Source organism: Capricornis sumatraensis, chromosome 1 (genome assembly GCF_032405125.1).
Source record: "Capricornis sumatraensis isolate serow.1 chromosome 1, serow.2, whole genome shotgun sequence".
NCBI lineage: Eukaryota > Metazoa > Chordata > Mammalia > Artiodactyla > Bovidae > Capricornis > Capricornis sumatraensis.
The window spans coordinates 81,584,064-81,600,272 of NC_091069.1; the positions used below are offsets into that span (position 1 = coordinate 81,584,064).

At 47.7% G+C, this 16,209-nt stretch overlaps 1 protein-coding gene across 1 annotated transcript in view; it reads right to left on the reverse strand.

Moving 5' to 3' along the window:
• Positions 1 to 10,595: 10,595 nt before the first annotated feature.
• Positions 10,596 to 16,209, reverse strand: part of EML4 (EMAP like 4) — an 83,872-nt gene continuing 78,258 nt past the window's right edge. Inside the window, exons 22-23 of the mRNA XM_068971814.1 lie at positions 14,237 to 14,367; positions 10,596 to 13,341 (exon numbers count right to left, since the gene is read on the reverse strand). Coding sequence (XP_068827915.1) covers positions 12,868 to 13,341; positions 14,237 to 14,367 — 605 coding nt within the window. The 3' untranslated portion in view covers positions 10,596 to 12,867. The remainder of the gene's footprint in view (positions 13,342 to 14,236; positions 14,368 to 16,209) is intronic.

A 16,209-nucleotide genomic window follows, 5' to 3' on the forward strand; every position in this document is an offset into this window, starting at 1 on the left:
GCACATATCCTGGATTGGAGCATGCACTCTTTAGCACCAAAGACTGCCCGTGTCAGGACTGAGAGGGGCCTGTCCTTAGTGCCCCTCTTGTCAGGCTCACTGGGTGTCGTCATTGGTCACCCAGAGCTGCCTCTGACCTGCGGCTGCTCATCAGGAGGTTCCACTGTGCTCTGCTCCTCCCAGGTAGTTAGTGAGTGTGCAGAAGCCAGGCACCCTGAGATGGATCCGATGCCTTTGCCTTTGCAAGCAGGTGCTGCAGTTAGATTTGGGGAAACTGATTTAAGAATTACTTTTAGGTCCTTTCAGATTCTCTCTCAGTCTCTTAGGATTGGTAAACCATATAGTCAGGAAATTCCCTGCTAGAGTTTGGGGGAGAATGGATACATGTACCTGAAAGTGTCACAACATGGTTAATCAGCTGTCTCCCAGTACAGAATAAAAAGATTAAAAAAAGAGAAATCCCCTCTTACGGAGGAATTCCACTGTTGCCCCTCAGCTGTCCTGGTCTGGGAGGATAGGTTGCCCCTGGCTGGGTGCAGCTGGGGAAGCCTGGGTGTCGCTTCCATTCCAAGACCCAGGTTACACCTTGGTTTAGTGGGTCAGCCCCATACGTATGAGGGGGCGTCAGCTGACCCGGACCCCCATTACACGGAGAGAGAGACTGGGGTGGCTCAGCAGCCTGCTGGTGGGTCATTTACACTTGCGTAAACTTGGATTGAGAATCCTGGCCTTTGCGTGGCTCCAGGGCGCGAGGGGTGCTGTGCTGCTGCAGGAGCTGTTGGGATGGCTCATGGAGACTGGGTGCTGTCTCCTCAGGGCCTGGAGTCTGACTTCTAAGGAGGCTGCTGCAAAATAGTAATGGGCAAGCAGGGTGACTGGAAAAGCATTCTTTAGATAATTTTTTTTTCCCTCCAGTTCTGTCACAACCCTCCTAGGACGTCATGCCCTGACCTTGTCCATGAAACTCAGCTTTGTCACGGTCACAGGGCTGTACCTCATGGCCTGAGCACAGGTCCTTCACACTGTCCCACATGTACTAGCCTGATTGGAGTGCTCTGCTATTCCAAATACCGTTCCTGAGGAAGTCAGCTGAACTGCCCCAGGCTGTAGGAAATGGTGGGGTTGCCTCCAAGTCAGCAAGGGAAAGAAGCAGGAGCTTAGTGCAAAAGGGCCTTGATATGGCTGCAAACTTCAGCTGACAAAATTAGGGACCTGGGTTCTCAGAAAAGGAGAGCTGGGTAGGGTGCTGGAAAGAAGTCAGCTCAGAAATAGGAGTGTTTTCTGTGGGTACCTTGCCAGGCAGGAAGGCCATGCTGTGGCTCTTCACACATTCCCGCACTCTGAAGGAGATGGGGAGATGGAGGCAGGTGGCGGGTAGGCAAGGGTGGAGGGGAGGTGCTTGGGTAGGGTGCTGCTGGCCCCAGAGTCCACTTCAGGGTGTGGCTGTACAAGGCTTGTGCAGCTCAGGACTGTGGGAAGTGCCAAGAAAGAGGCAGCGTGGTGGTGCAGCTCAGCCCAGGCCCCTCTCCTTAGGGAGGTCCTGACATGAGTTATGGAAATGTCTTTCCACTGGAGAGAGTGGGGGAAAGATGTAAGATCCTCCAGAATTGGTTAATACCTGTCAGGCTCCATGGGGCTTCCCTGATAGCTCAGTTGGTAAAGAATCTGCCTCCAATGCAGGAGACTCCAGTTCGATTCCTGAGTCGGGAAGATCTGCTAGAGAAGGGATAGGCTACCCATTCCAATATTCTTGGGCTTCCCTTGTGACACAGCTGGTAAAGAATCCACCTGCATTACAGGAGATCTGGTTTGATCTTTGGGTTGGAAAGATCCTCTGGAGAAGGGAAAGGCTACCTACTCCAGTATTCTGGCCTGGAGAATTCCATGGACTGTATAGTCCATGGGGTCCTTGTCAGGCTCCAAGCCCATCCACTGCTCCAAGCTCATCTTCCAACTCCTCTGTCTGGGCCACAAAACCTTGTGTTACACAGCAGATTAATTTGAAAATTCAGTTGCAGCTGGATGAGTTGATGTCAACTTCAAAGTTCAATGGTGTTTAATTAAAGCCATCCAGAGACTAAACCCACTCTCAGGAAATTATTCTGACCGAATAATTAAAGAGAATAAAGGTTAGATTTGTGTTTCTGGCTAAGTCTGTGTTGAATTCAGCATCTCCAAAATATGAATTCCATTAACCTTTCACGAACTGACATTAAATTGCTTTTAATTAGTTGTCATTCTAGTTAGAGTCACACGGAAGAGCCGTTGTTTATACTTGGGGTGTCTGTTCCCTCTTCTCCTCTGAAATTATGTCCTTGAATAAACGGCCATTCGGAAAATCGGTTCATAACTTTGTGTGTCTGATCATCCCTCCCTTATTTGGGTCGTGTTTACTGAGCATGAGAAGGAATTGCACCAGGGGAAGTAGGCTGCCAGGAGGCTACTTGCAGCTGGGGCTTGAACTGAGGTGTACAATTTGCAAAAATATGTCCTGTGACCTTGGGACAGAAAGTGAAGGGCTAAAGTCGTAAGCTTGGGCAGGGGCAGGCCTCGGGCGGCTGAGGTGAGGCCTGGTCTTCCCAGGGAGGGCCTTTTGATTTGGGAGAGTCCTGCTGTTTGTCATTCTGTGACCTCACTGTCCCTGAGCATTTATGCTTTAAGTGTGGGGCTTCCTTCCCGCTGAGTGATGGTCAGAGTTCTCATCTGGCCTGTCTGCAGGCTCAGTGTCCTGGAGGAGCCGGCACGCCTGGAGCAGGGAGTGAGATAGAAGCTCTGTATGCCTGCTCCGGGACCCTGTGCCTTGTCACCCAGCATATCTTTTCTGTTTATTTTCCTGCATGACTGTGATGAGAAGTGTTATGACTGAGGATCTGTAAGCCAGGATTCCTCCAGGTGGATCACTCCAGGCCCTCAGAACTCAGGAGGCGGGGCGGGGAGGTCTGCTTCCTTTAGTCTCACCTCTGGACAGAGGTGACAAATGCTAACTGTACCCTTATTTGAATGTCTTAGGAGTGGGAGTTTTGGGGGGTGGGTACTTGCTGGTCTTTCCTGAGCTCATACTGTGTTCTGGGCTTAGAAGAACACTGTAGTCTGGGATCTGGACCAGATGCCGATAAAAACAGAAGGGACAGCCTGACTCTACTTGTGAAAACGACCGTGCCTCAGACCCAGGAGGGCTCAGGCCTGGGATTTCCTAGTGGTGCCGGGCAGCCCGTTTACTTCTGAGCTGGGGCTTGAAGTCTCGCTGGCTCTTGTCTTTCCTGGAGTTGGCCGGCTCCCTGGGCTGTCTCTGGCTCCCCGCGAGTTTTCTGGCATTCCCTTAGTGGACCATCAGATGCCCTGTTGTCATTTCCTGCAGGGCTTTTCTGTGAGCAGATCTGGGGTTACCTGAGGATTGGCGCCCTGTCTCCCTAGCAGAGTGGGGACCTGGCCTACCTTCACCATCAGAGGTTATTGTAGGAATCCATTCTGGAATTGCTGCGTGCTGGGCTCTGTCCTGGGCAGTAGAGGCCAGACAGAGGTGATGCTGTCGCTGGTCCCGGAGCTCAGAGAAGGATGGGCACAACCAAAGTGCAACAGAAGCGTCCAGGTCAGGGCTGGGGCCCAGGAATGAGGAGGAGCGGCAGGGACGCCCTCAGAGGGGGCACTGTGTACATCGCATGGGGATGCGCCGGGGCTCCCTGCTGCACACGGCGGGGAGGGGCATTTGGCCTGAGGGAGGAGCACCCACTGAAGTGTGAGGGGGGCGGGAGAGGGAGGCTCCCGCCGGGGGCCGCGAGAGGGCTGGGCTCCGGTGGGCGAGCACACAGGGTGTGTGTGGGGGAATGGCCACAGTATCCAGTGTTCTGCTGCTGCTTTTGAATCCATGGTGTTGATGTGGAGGGCACATTGGAGGGGGAAAGACTTGCAGCATTGGACTGTTGAGAGTTACCGTGAGAGTTCAGTTGAGAGATGATGGGGCCCTGGGGACCAGCAGCAGTGGGCATGGAGAGAGAGGTGCGAAGCCCAGGGATGTTAAGAAGGCAACAGTGAATTCACCTAACAATTAGCGGTCAGGGGAGGCAGGCTTCTGGCTGCTCCAGGATGACTCAGCCTGGCTCCTGGGTGAGTGGAGGTGCAGGACTGGGGGGCAGCAGGGCAGGGCATGTGTTGTTGCGAAAAACGGATTGCCTGTGAGCCCTCTATGCAAAGAATTTGAGTCTGCAGTGGAGTCTGGAGACAAGCCCAGGATTTGGACTAGAGGTAGGAATTTTGAGAGGGTGCAGGACATAGGGGCGGTGAAAGCCTGGTGTCTGCTACATTGTTAGGGAGTGTAGGAAGATGAGGAAGTAAAATGGGGAAAATACCAGTATTCAGGAGAGGTGGAGAAGACAAGAGCTTGTGATGGCCCCGAGGGTCTAAGATCAGAAGGAATGCAGATGTCATGCTGCGTGAAAAAAGCGGACACAAAAGAGAGCATAGCCCGTGACGTGACTGCATTTAGATGAAAATCAAAGCTGGGCAGAACCGCTCAGTGGTGACAGAGGTCGGAACAGAGCCAGCCCCCGTCAGGGAGTACTGACAGGAGGAGGCTTCACAGAGAGGCTTGTGTCCCCAAAACATGGCAGCTCTTCATCTGGGTGGGCGTGTACACGTGTAGGCAGATAAACGCAGATACCCTGAGACTTCTGCACTTTGCTGTAAGTTGTACCTAAAAATAAAATCTTTAAAAACTTAGGAAGATGGAAGTACAGGGGAGGAAAAATAGTTTGCCTTCCAGCTCTCAGAGCCCATGGCTGAGACGTCTGTATTGAAAGACAGATTAATCAGAGGCAGACAGAAGTAACTATAAGCTAATAAGAATTAAAAGAAAAATCCCCCGCACCCCCTACCCCCACCACCACCATGAGGAGCACGCCTGATTCAAAGTTGTTGCTTACATTCGGTGTCAGGCGCACCCAGAACAAAGCTGGATTGTGGCCACACATCCAGCTTCATAAACCCATGTGTATCTTATTTCAAAGTAATAGATACCTTTTACTAGAAGAAAAAAAACACTTCAGTCTGTTTTGAAAATAAAAAAGAATGGAAGTTTATGAACATGTAGACCTCACGTATACATGGGAGATACTCAGAGAAAAACAAGGAGCTCCCCCGAAGGGGCTTAGAATTCAGGCTTCAACACCATCTTAGTAGGGTAGACGGAGAGGGAGGTAGGCCTTCTAGGGGAGAGTGATTTTTAGGGACGTCACGAGGCCCTTAGAAGGATGATTGGGAAGTGTGATGGTTTGTGACAAGTGTGTCTGGGTGTAGGGTGGGCTCAGCCTCCTCTGTGATGAGAGTCAATCTCCCCTGGCTGATGAAGCTCCCGGGAGGGATCTATAACAACTGAGTTCCTTTTGGAGCATCTGTCTTTAGGCAGATGGGAGCGTTCAGAGAAAGCCTCTCATTGGGTTGGCTGTTTTTCAGATGCCTACAGCTCAGAACAGTCAACCTCCCAAAGTGGCAAATTTGGGGCTGGCATATTCTGGTGCCCTTCAGAAGGAAGATGGGAGGAAGGGGACAGAGGGGAGAAGAAAAGAAACCTGGAGGCTGTGGTGCCTGGCAGGAGAGGTTTGCATTTTCAAGAAAGAGGGTGATGACCTGTGTCACTCCCACACCCAGAGGGCAAGCCTGGGGCTGGCTCCGTAGAGTGACCCGGGGGGCTGCCCTCCCCATCCTCCCATGGTCACTGGAGTGCGTCCCCAGCACTGTTGACGGAGTGGCGTAGGACAGACCCTAACCCCGAGTGAGAAGGGAAGAGCGAAGATCCTCACATGCAGGGCATAGCTGAGATGGCCTGTGCCTGGGTCATAGCTCCCAGCGCTGCAGATGGCCACGCTGTGGCTTCCAGGGTGCCCTCCCAACAAATCCTCGTGTTCACATTTGACCATGTTTGATCAAAAGTTATCAACTACTGTAATTTAAAAGAACTTCCTTCAATTTCAGCGTGAGGGTTTTCCATAGAAACCGCTTGAGCCTGGGCGGCTGTGAATGGCAGCTCTATTAGTGGAGCCATCTGCAGGCTCTCCTAGCTGTCCACACAATCTGTCACCCTGCTCGTTGCTTCCAGCGCAAACACTGTTTATTGTGATGGAGCCCCAGCCTGTCATCCTTGACCCAGAGGGGTTACCTTCCCTGCGCTCTGAGGTGAGAACAGTTCCCCTGCTTGTCTCAAGCCCCTTGGATGCTGGGCCTACGTGGGGCAGTGGGGGTGGAGCCCAGGAGCTCCCCGGGAGGTCTCTCCCCTGAGGATCAGGTGTTCCTGGAGGGCAAACCCTTACTCTCTTTTGGACAGAGACCAAGGAGGAGGGGCCCAAACTTACCCAAACTCACAATGAAAAATGCCCCTTCACTGCAGCCTTGAGTTTTTTATGCCAGATTCCTCACTTGCCCTCATGGAAGGGCTGGCCCAGCATCAGGTGGGACTGCTGTGAGATCTCACTGATGCTCTGGGGGTCTCTGAGAGCTTGAATCTTAACACGTTCTTCCAAGAGAGAAGGGACTTGTGGCTCAGCTCAGAATTAATTCATCTTCTAAATGGAAATGTCAAAGCCTGGCAAACGCTCCTGCTAATGATTCCGGTGCTGAGATATTCATGGGGAGCAAACAGTAGGCCACATGAAAATGGATTTTGCCAGTGAAACCATGGGGCCATCACTCTCCAAGGAGAAGGCCTGGTCACCTAATCTCAGTTTTGCAGCAGTTTCACTGGGGACCCATAAATAGTAGAATTCTTTTTTCTTGTCATTTTATTAAGCCTGAGTAAGGGAAGGTGATTCAGCCCAACCACCTGAGGGAAGGCAGCCATGGGGAACGTGCCATGCGAGCATTTCCAAGGAAGGGAGTGAGCATCAGTGACACTCAAACCAGGCAGAAAGGGAAGCCAGTGCGGACCCAGGAGCAGTGAACGCCCAGGGACGGGGAGGACTCTGCTGGTGGCAGGATGATGCACTGACTGTTTCTCAGCCGCAAGCAGGTAAAGCCTCCATGCTCCCAGGCACACCCTCTGACCAGTGACCCCCCCCTTGCCAGGGGCTCCCCCAGGCCCTGTGGGGGCCGAGCAGAGGTGGGGAAAGCTGCAGAGGGCATGTTCCACATCGGCAGTGTTTATTTGATCAGACGTGGAATACTTGAGGTGCACCAGGATAGGAATTTTATTTTAAAATATCTGTGTTGTATTAAAGCCCATTTTTGTTTCTCTGTTTCCCTCAAAAGCATAAAGAGAAGGGAGTTTCTATAACATTACTTCAGAAAGATTTTTCATTTTGGAAAAACTGTAGACTTAGAGGAAGTTTTAAGAGTCCCATGAACCCTTCCCTTGGCTTCCCCCAATGGTGACATCATATATAGTGTTATCGTATTGCTAAGTCCAGGAAGGGTTCGCTTGCACAGCAGTCATGCAGACTACAGGTCTGAATTGGCTTCCACCAGTGTGATTTAGTGCTGCGTGGAGGTTCATGTCATCACCCCACAACCAAGATGGAGCCTGTTCATCATCACAGCGGCCCCCGTGCCGCCCCTCTAGGTGACATCTCCCCCTTGCTCCATGAGGGCAGGGCCTGTATCTTTCTCGTCAGCAGGTTCCCTGCCGGGCCCGGTCGAGTTCCCTGTACGAGGAGAGTGTGTGCGTACACCTGATGTGCGCCTGTGGATCCGAGTCCCACACAAGCTTGCTGAGTTCAGACCGGCTCCCTCTTTGTGTCAGCAGCACAATACATTTTTACTGCAGAGACTGAAAGTCTGCAGAAGGAAGAGGCCGTGCCCTGCCTGGACATCACTTACAGTTGTGTTAACTGAGAAAATTCTGTGGCTGACACACTGAGAGAATGCCAGCTTCTGGTTTCCCTGCTTCCACCAGGTCACCAAGTCAGCCCAACCCCATGTTGGCTCAATGGGCATCACTGTGGAGGGGTGGGCTTGGGTACCCCTTGACCTTGCCTAGGGCGCACTCTGGCTTGGTGGCTACGGGAACATCAGGACTGAAACGGATGACCAGGTAGGTGGGCTTTTGTTTTTTATTATGAAGCTATTTTTCCTCCCTAAGTCCCCTTCTAGCACTGTCTCCAGCTCCCTTAGTGAGATCTGGCGACGTGCGTCATCCCACTGACAGAGTCGTCAGCACCGGTGGCTACGCATATTCACCTCTGTCCCTGGATGACTCCCTAGGGAAATTTGCTTTCAGGACTGCGTAGAGAGGAGAGGCCGGAGATTAAGGGAAGAAGCACTTGACCGGTGAAGAAAGAAGCTGCTATGCTGCTTTTTCAGTGAAACAGAAATTGCTCAGAGGTTGGAAAATAAGGGAGCAGTGTCTCCACACAAGTAGGTTTAAAATGGAACCTCAGGGACTGAGGACTCAGGAGCCCAGGCAGGCAGGCAGTGCAGAGGCGCTGGCAGGAGGTGCTGTGGAGTGGGCTGGAAGCTTGGCCCCCGCTCCAGTTGTAGGGCTGGCAGGAGGGGTCTTGTGCCAGGGAGGGGTCCCAGTCTTCTGTGATTGTTCAGAGCCCAGAGTCGACCGTTCCAAAGCCTAACTGATTTCTGTGATTTTTCGATATACTGGTCTCAAATCCTTCCTACCGGAAGCTCAGCCCATTTCATTTTCTTGTTATTAATAATTGCTATATTACTCTTCTGTAGTAAGCATCTCCTACAGTGCCCGGCTGCAGAGCTACCCCAGGGGCTCTGAGGCAGGAGGTCCTGCCTTCAAATCTTGGTTCAGTCACTTGGTACTATTAGGCTGACCTCGCCTTTCATCTGTAAGTTTACTCGTGTAAAATGGTGATCGATTGTAGGATGGCTGAAAAAATTGGTGGAAGGCTCTAAAATGTTACAGTAGTGTCAGCTATGATGGTTGAATAACATTTAGTTCTATATGGATGTGTCGTAATCCATGAGCACTGAGTTTTTGTTTCCCACATTTCTTGTATTTTTGTCCTCTGAGATATAGAAGTGGTATCTTTTTCTTCCATATTTCTGATTGGTAAAATTAAAAATCACACGTGTTCAGTTCGGCAAGTTATGGTCTCCTGAGGATGTCACCCACGGATTCAGAGATGAAACACGCTGACATGTCTATAGGAACCAAACTTTCTTCTTCCATTTGGGATTACTTCTCGTTTAGTTCCCTTGCCGTTTTTGTATCAGAGGTTATTGTAGGAATCCATTAATGAGGGTGGCGTAGAAATCCAGTTTTCCTCTGGGAAAGATGACTGTAGTCCCTGAAAGCAGCAGTTGCCCTTTACAAAGGATTGCATCTGCTTTTCAGGGAAAATGCCTGGAACTTTTTCTAAGGTCCTTGAAGATGCCAGTCCTGGGCATCCTGGATGAAGGCAGCTTCTTCAGCAGAGCCTGTTTTTGTGGTGGCGGCAGAAATCCTCCCCTGGTGCGGACTGAGATGACACGGGGCCTCTGATGTTGCCCCGTCTCCTTTCCCACATCTGTGACTCCTTACCCTCATCCTTTGCTTCCCCCTCCGTTTCTAAAGAATGCCTTTCTCCTAGTGTAAGGGGAAGAGGCTCCAGCTTTGGAGACAGCACATGGCGTCCTGGCGTGAGGTCATGGGTGAGCGAGCGTGGGCCTGCTCCTGAAGCACAGCCCACCCCGTGTGCTGTATGAGGCTGGGGCGTCGGGGATTCTGGCCGCATAGACTCCTCGGGCAGCAGCTCCGCTCTGCTCACGGCCAGCATGCCTGCTCTTCAGCCTGTCTCCTTTGTCCTAGAAACCTGTCCTTGTCCTAAGCTGCCTTTTAGTTCCCCCTGTAAGCTGGAAACATCGTTCCCTCTAGAACTTACACCACCACACCCTTATGTCCAAGATCTGATTTACCACTCTTTCCCCATAAACAGGTTCCTGGCTTGGAGCTCCTTTTTTATTCAGAAAAATCACATTGTTTAGCGCGTCTGTTCTGCTGCCTGCCAGCCATTGTGTCTCAGAATCAGTGGGAGAGGAACTGCTGGCCCAGGACGCCTCTGACGGGTTAGTGTGTGTGAGGGGCTGTGAACATACATTCATAGTCACCACGGATGAATAAGGTGATGATGGAAACCCCATCATTTCCATGACTGTGAAACTGGGAAATGTATGGAATACTTACTTTTTCATAAAGAAAAATGTGCAGCAGCTAACTTATGGTTGCAGTGTCCAGAGGATGTGTCACTAAGCAACCCAGGAGAGATGGAGAAAGCGTGATGCTGAGTTCAAGGGCTTCCCGCAGGCGAACACTGGGGAGGCAGGTAGCTAGGATCACCCAATGTAAACATCTGAGTGAGTGCAGACATGAAATAAATTAAAACGAAGCTACTGCCTATTAAATGGAAGCATAAATCAGAAGTAATTTCCTCTAGCTTTATGAGATGGAGCCTGTCACCACCAGAATGGCTGTATCCATGGCGGCAGTGGCCCACTGATGAACGTGTCCTTCTGGACTGTCCGTCGTGTCTCCTGATAACTGGATGGAACTAGCAGCATAAAGGAAGAAAGACCCAAGACACATTTAGAGACAAATGAAACTTTTTGATTATTTTATTTTTTAATCTTCAAATTTTTCTGTCAAAAGACAGGAATGCATGGTAGAAATGGCTCAACAACTTCACATAAAACACTTGGATTCATTTTCATTCACAAGTTTTCCTAAAAACATCTACAATTTCATAATCCCACCCACTTCCAACCATAATCACAGATTTAATTGACTGTTAAACAGTAGTTGCCAGCAATAGAGAGCTGGAACGCTTTCTGCGTATTAGTAGTGTCTTTTTGAAACTACCACCCAAGATATCACAAATATCACGAATATAAATTTCATTGTACACAGCAACCCCAAAGGTGACTGATATCCCCAGATACACTCCCTGCTTGTCATGGAGAGCGGTATCCCCCAGGTACTTTACAAAATGCTTTTTTCTTCTTCTAGAATTACTTGTCATCTCCTATTATTTTGCAGGGTCTAGCACATGCTGACCTGATGATTCAATCACCACAGCTAACAGGCAAAAATATATGCCTGATACTGCTGCTGCCCTCTGATAATTATGTATAAACATACTGAAAAATGATGGGTTGCTTGGAGTCTCTCTTCTTTTGAAGAGAACTGCTTTGAGGTTTTTTTTTTTTTCTGAACAGTTGTAAACAAAAGGAAAGAGATATACACAACATATACCTATACACAGAGACACACACTGAGTATTTTCAATGTGGCGCACATCTTCTTGTATAGAGAGAGACACAGAGTAAGTGTCTATACTCACTCACCCCTCACACATACCCACACCCTTACATACAGCATCCGAGTACAAATGTGGTGAGTGTCCTTGGGCGTTCACTGGAGTCTGTATGTTACCAGATGATGAGATACCTGACTTGTGTTACTCCTGAGAAGATGGAAGGGAATGACAGTTCTGAAGCACTTTGGAATGGCACAGTCACGTAAACACTCGCATACTTAAGACTTCTGGACTCATCTGAAGTTTCTAAACATGATCTAACAACAACAGAAAGATATCAAAACAATGCAGCAAGTTAAAAAATAAGTCTTTTTTATAATCAAAGTATAAACAAATATATAGGAAATGCATATTTGTCAGTAATTATTTTGAAAATAGGAAACACATACTTAAGAAAAACAATCGTCTGACAAAACTTTAAAAAAAAAAAAAAAAAAAACACAAAAACCCAAAACTATCCACTGCATAAAAATACATGCACTGCCCCCAGTAGCAGAGGATAGTCACTCAGAACTGCAAGGCTTAAAGCAACTCCACCAGAGAAAAATCACCATATATGTAGGAAGTCTATTAAGTATGCAATTTATAAAAAATTACTATGACTACTGTCACACTTCTGTAAAAAAGAATTTGCAATTTGTTATTTCATCCCTCAATCTGTATAAAAATTAGAACTAAACCAATGAATTTCAAGCACCAATTTAATCATTTAAACTTACTGTATTAATATTTGTTATTGAGGGAACAAATTATGATGAAGGCTAAGCTAAAATTAGCCAAGTTTAGTTGTATAGGCATGCGGTTTTTTTTCCTTCCATTTACTTGAAAATGTTTAGGCCAGTAAAGGGATCCTTGGCAGAATCCATTATTTCTGAGCATCAATGGTTTAATATACATTAAAAGCTCTTTAACAAACCACTGCTTTCTTAATTCTAAGGTGAAATAGATCTGTGCACAGGAGATTCAGGGACGGCTCCTCGCTCTGACTCAGGAAAGGCAGCACCTACACAGCAGAGTAACAAGCGCGTCTGGGCGTCTGCGCAGCGCGAGAAAGCAGTGCCCCCCGCTCAGGAAGGCCACACCCTGCTCACAGCCACGCCGCAGGCTTGCGTTCACTAAGACGCTTCCACTACGTATCTGGGCGGGGAGGGTCTCGGGAAGAGTTTTTTTTTGGTTTTTGTTTTTCTGATTTTCAGCATCAGGGGAAAAAAAGCAGTCTGAGCCAGTAGATGAGCAGATGAGTAACAGTGTTTGTGATGCCTCTGGTTGTTCCTGAAGAAAACCTGTTCAGATAACGAGGGGTTTATTTTTAAATCTATACAATTGCTGTTTTTGTTTCCAGTATTTACATCATACTACTCACATACACAGTAATTTCTGAGACATAATCAATGTTTCAGTCTTTTCCTACTATTAAGTTTGGTTAATTTTCAACACACGTCAAACCAAACCTTTAGGTTGACTGCATTTAAGAGACGGAAGATGAGACTGTTGAAAACAGATCACGTGGAAACCAAAACTCCACCAACAGTGATTCTTCATCACTCCTCAGAGTGTTATCTGAACTCTGCTATCACAAGACCACATGCAGCTGAAGGAAAAGGCGAGCCGCACTGAAGTCCGGGCGTCAGGACAGGGACGAGGGGTCCTGCTGGCCCCCGGGCAGGGCGGCTCTGCTCTGCTCCTCGCTTAGCTCATTGGCTAGCTCTTCATAATCAGGCGCGCCGAGCTCTTCGCTGCCCCCCTCGCTCTGCTCCTCACTGTGGTCTTCGCTGGGCTCCACGGTCTGTTCCAGGCTGTTTTCCAGAAGTGTGGGGGAACTGCTTATGCGACTTTCTTCTTCAGCTGTCTCGTTTAAGGGCTGGGAAGGAGGCGGTGTGGGGGTATCAGACTGCACCACGCTCTCGATGGAAGAGGGAGGGGCTTTGGTGAGTGTAGGATCCGCTAGAGTCTCATTCTGAGGCAAAGGTAACTTTTCCACAAGTTTCCACTGAATGATGCTCATGTCTTTTCCACCAGTTGAAATCAGGTGACTGTCATTATGAGTAAAACTGACGTTGGTGACATGGCTGCTGTGGGCACTGTACTTGTGACTGGGAGCCTATGTGAAATAAATCAGACAGCAAAATTAAATTCATTCCCTACATGCCTACTCACAGCAATGGAGACTAGGTTAGGAAGGCCAATTCAGCTTGTGAAACAATCTAAAAAACCACAGATCACTGGCTGAAGAAAGCTAGCAGCAAATCTCCTTTTAATACCTATTTATGTGTGCCTGGAAAATCCCATGGACGGAGCCTGGTAGGCTGGAGTCCATGGGGTCACTAAGAGTCGGACACGACTGAGCGAGTTCACTTTCACTTTTCACTTTCACGCACTGGAGAAGGAAATGGCAACCCACTCCAGTGTTCTTGCCTGGAGAATCCCAGAGATGGGGGAGCCTGGTGGGCCGCCGTCTATGGGGTTGCACAGAGTCGGACACAGACACGACTGAAGCGACTTAGCAGCAGCATGTGGGAAACAAAGTAACTGGACAGTTGTACTTCTGGACTATGTTTAAAAAATGTCTCTTCTGGATGTCAGGTTGGTATACTTGTTACGAGTTTATAGTGACTATTCTGAGATAGCTAGAGGAGAATTTTACTAGGTTGGTAGGATTATAGATGGTTTAGAAGTCTTATAATGTTGATCGTGTATCAAAAATAAAATATTTTAATATGTTTGGAAGAAATATAAAACTGCTAAGATATCAAAATGAAAAAAAAAAAACCCACAAGTGAAACGTCATCAAGTGTCTTCTCTTTCACCACAATGAAGGGAAGGACGGGCACTGCCTGCATGGACGCTCACAGATGGCCTGTTCGCGCTCCCTGTGCACTCTAGCATTTTGGAGAGTAATCAGCAACCCTACAAATACTTTCCCACCATTGACACAAAATTATCCCCCAAACAAAAGGCCCTAAATACAACACTCGTCTTTATTAAGTTGGTTTTACCTTTGCTTTGGAGCAGGGATACTGAAACAGATGGACTTTGCAAAAGTCATCAGCAACAGCTATCACCTTTCTGTTGTGGGATCGCACCAGTGCATTGATATCCGTCCCATCAGATCCTTCTGGCCAGACACCTTTGATATGGAAACATGGCAGGGGGTGCACTGTTAGAAAAATTAGTCTGAAAAATACAAGTGCCACGCTACATATGTTTATTTTAGAAACTTATTAATTTTCATCTGTGTTCAGACTCCTAGCTGCTGAATTTCCCTTATAGATTTCTTAGTGCCTCAATACTTCATTCAAATGAAATTTTATCTGAAATCTAACTAATAATAAACTGAAATAACCTCAAGATTGAAAATTTAAGACTTTAAGACTCAAAAGTACTCACTAGTAACCAGCAGGTGGGGCTAATAAATATAGCTTGTCTCAATGGGGCAATAAGCTCCTGAAAGTGTCTAGCTGGAAGGGAAATCTGTTACTTCTGTATCAGAGTGCAGAAACAACCCGGGCACTAATTCTGCAAAGTAGACTCTGGGCAGTCGAAAATTTACATACTTTTTCACTGCTCCTTTTCAGGCAGGCACTTTTTTTTAAAAAAACTTTTTCTTTCTTAATGGAAATGCATAGGTCATAATCCACTAGTCTATCACGCCTATCCATAGAATTTTCCTGGAACTATTATTTATGTCCAAAAGTCGACACAGCAAATTTAATTATTCTGAATCATCCTGAGGCACTGGTGATGTTCAACATGATTAGCACAAATCCCTACCAGACTAAAAATAACATGTAAGAGTTGAGAAGCTGGCCTCCTCTAGTTCAATACTGCCCTAGAGAACAATTTTTTTTGGGGGGAGGAGGGGTTTAATTTGGTAAAGACAAAACATTTCTTAACACATTATTGACCAGGTAATTTTTGCAGAAACTAATGCCTATAGCCAGTGATTTGTTAGGTAAGTGAATACTGGAACATCTCTGGTCAATAACATTTGAGTAACAAAACATGTATTAGTATGTCTCTAGTCAATACGTTAATTGACATCTGTTAATAAGTAAATTAAATATTGTGTCATTAAAATAACTAGGTAAGTTACTACCTACTGGCCACTGCTTCAGCTTCACCCGGAATAATGAACTTGTTTACGGACTTGTCAGGATTATTTTAATTTCTTCCAAGCTTACTTAGTTGGCTTCTACATCTCTATAGCAGTTAGTTTAGAACAAGTACTTATAATGGATTATTTTTTCTAATGCACACTGCATAAAGAAATGTTCAGCTCTACCACTAGGGTGGAGAGAGTCCAGCTCTCAGAAAGCAGAGGTACACTGATAAGGGAAAAAACCCTCCTATTTTGGGTACTGCTTTAGGTACTGGTTGGAGAAGGCAATGGCACCCCACTCCAGTACTCTTGCCCGGAAAATCCCACGGATGAAGGAGCCTGGTAGGCTGCAGTCCATGGGATCGCTAAGAGTTGGACACGACTGAGCGACTTCACTTTCACTTTTCACTTTCCTGCACTGGAGAAGGAAATGGCAACCCACTCCAGTGTTCTTGCCTGGAGAATCCCAGGGACGGGGGAGCCTGGTGGGCTGCTGTCTATGGGGTTGCACAGAGTCGGACACGACTGAAGCGACTTAGCAGTAGCAGTAGCAGTTAGGTACTGGTGCCATATCCATATCCAGAATTCTAATTACAGAGTATACCATCTCTTTTTAATCCTAACTAACTTTCTCAGAAGGAATCCTACAGTCTGGCAAAGATTGAGAAAACTGTCAAAGGACAGATTTCTAGAAAAGTTCAAAATATCGTATTAGGAATGATCTCCACATTTTATCTTTAAATAATGTCTACTGAGAATGCCTTCATATATCAACCAATGGTAGCGCGAAAGCTGGACACCCACATGCAAAACCACCACCAGCTGTTGACAACCACGCAGAGAAGGAACCCTGGTACACCACTGGTAGGA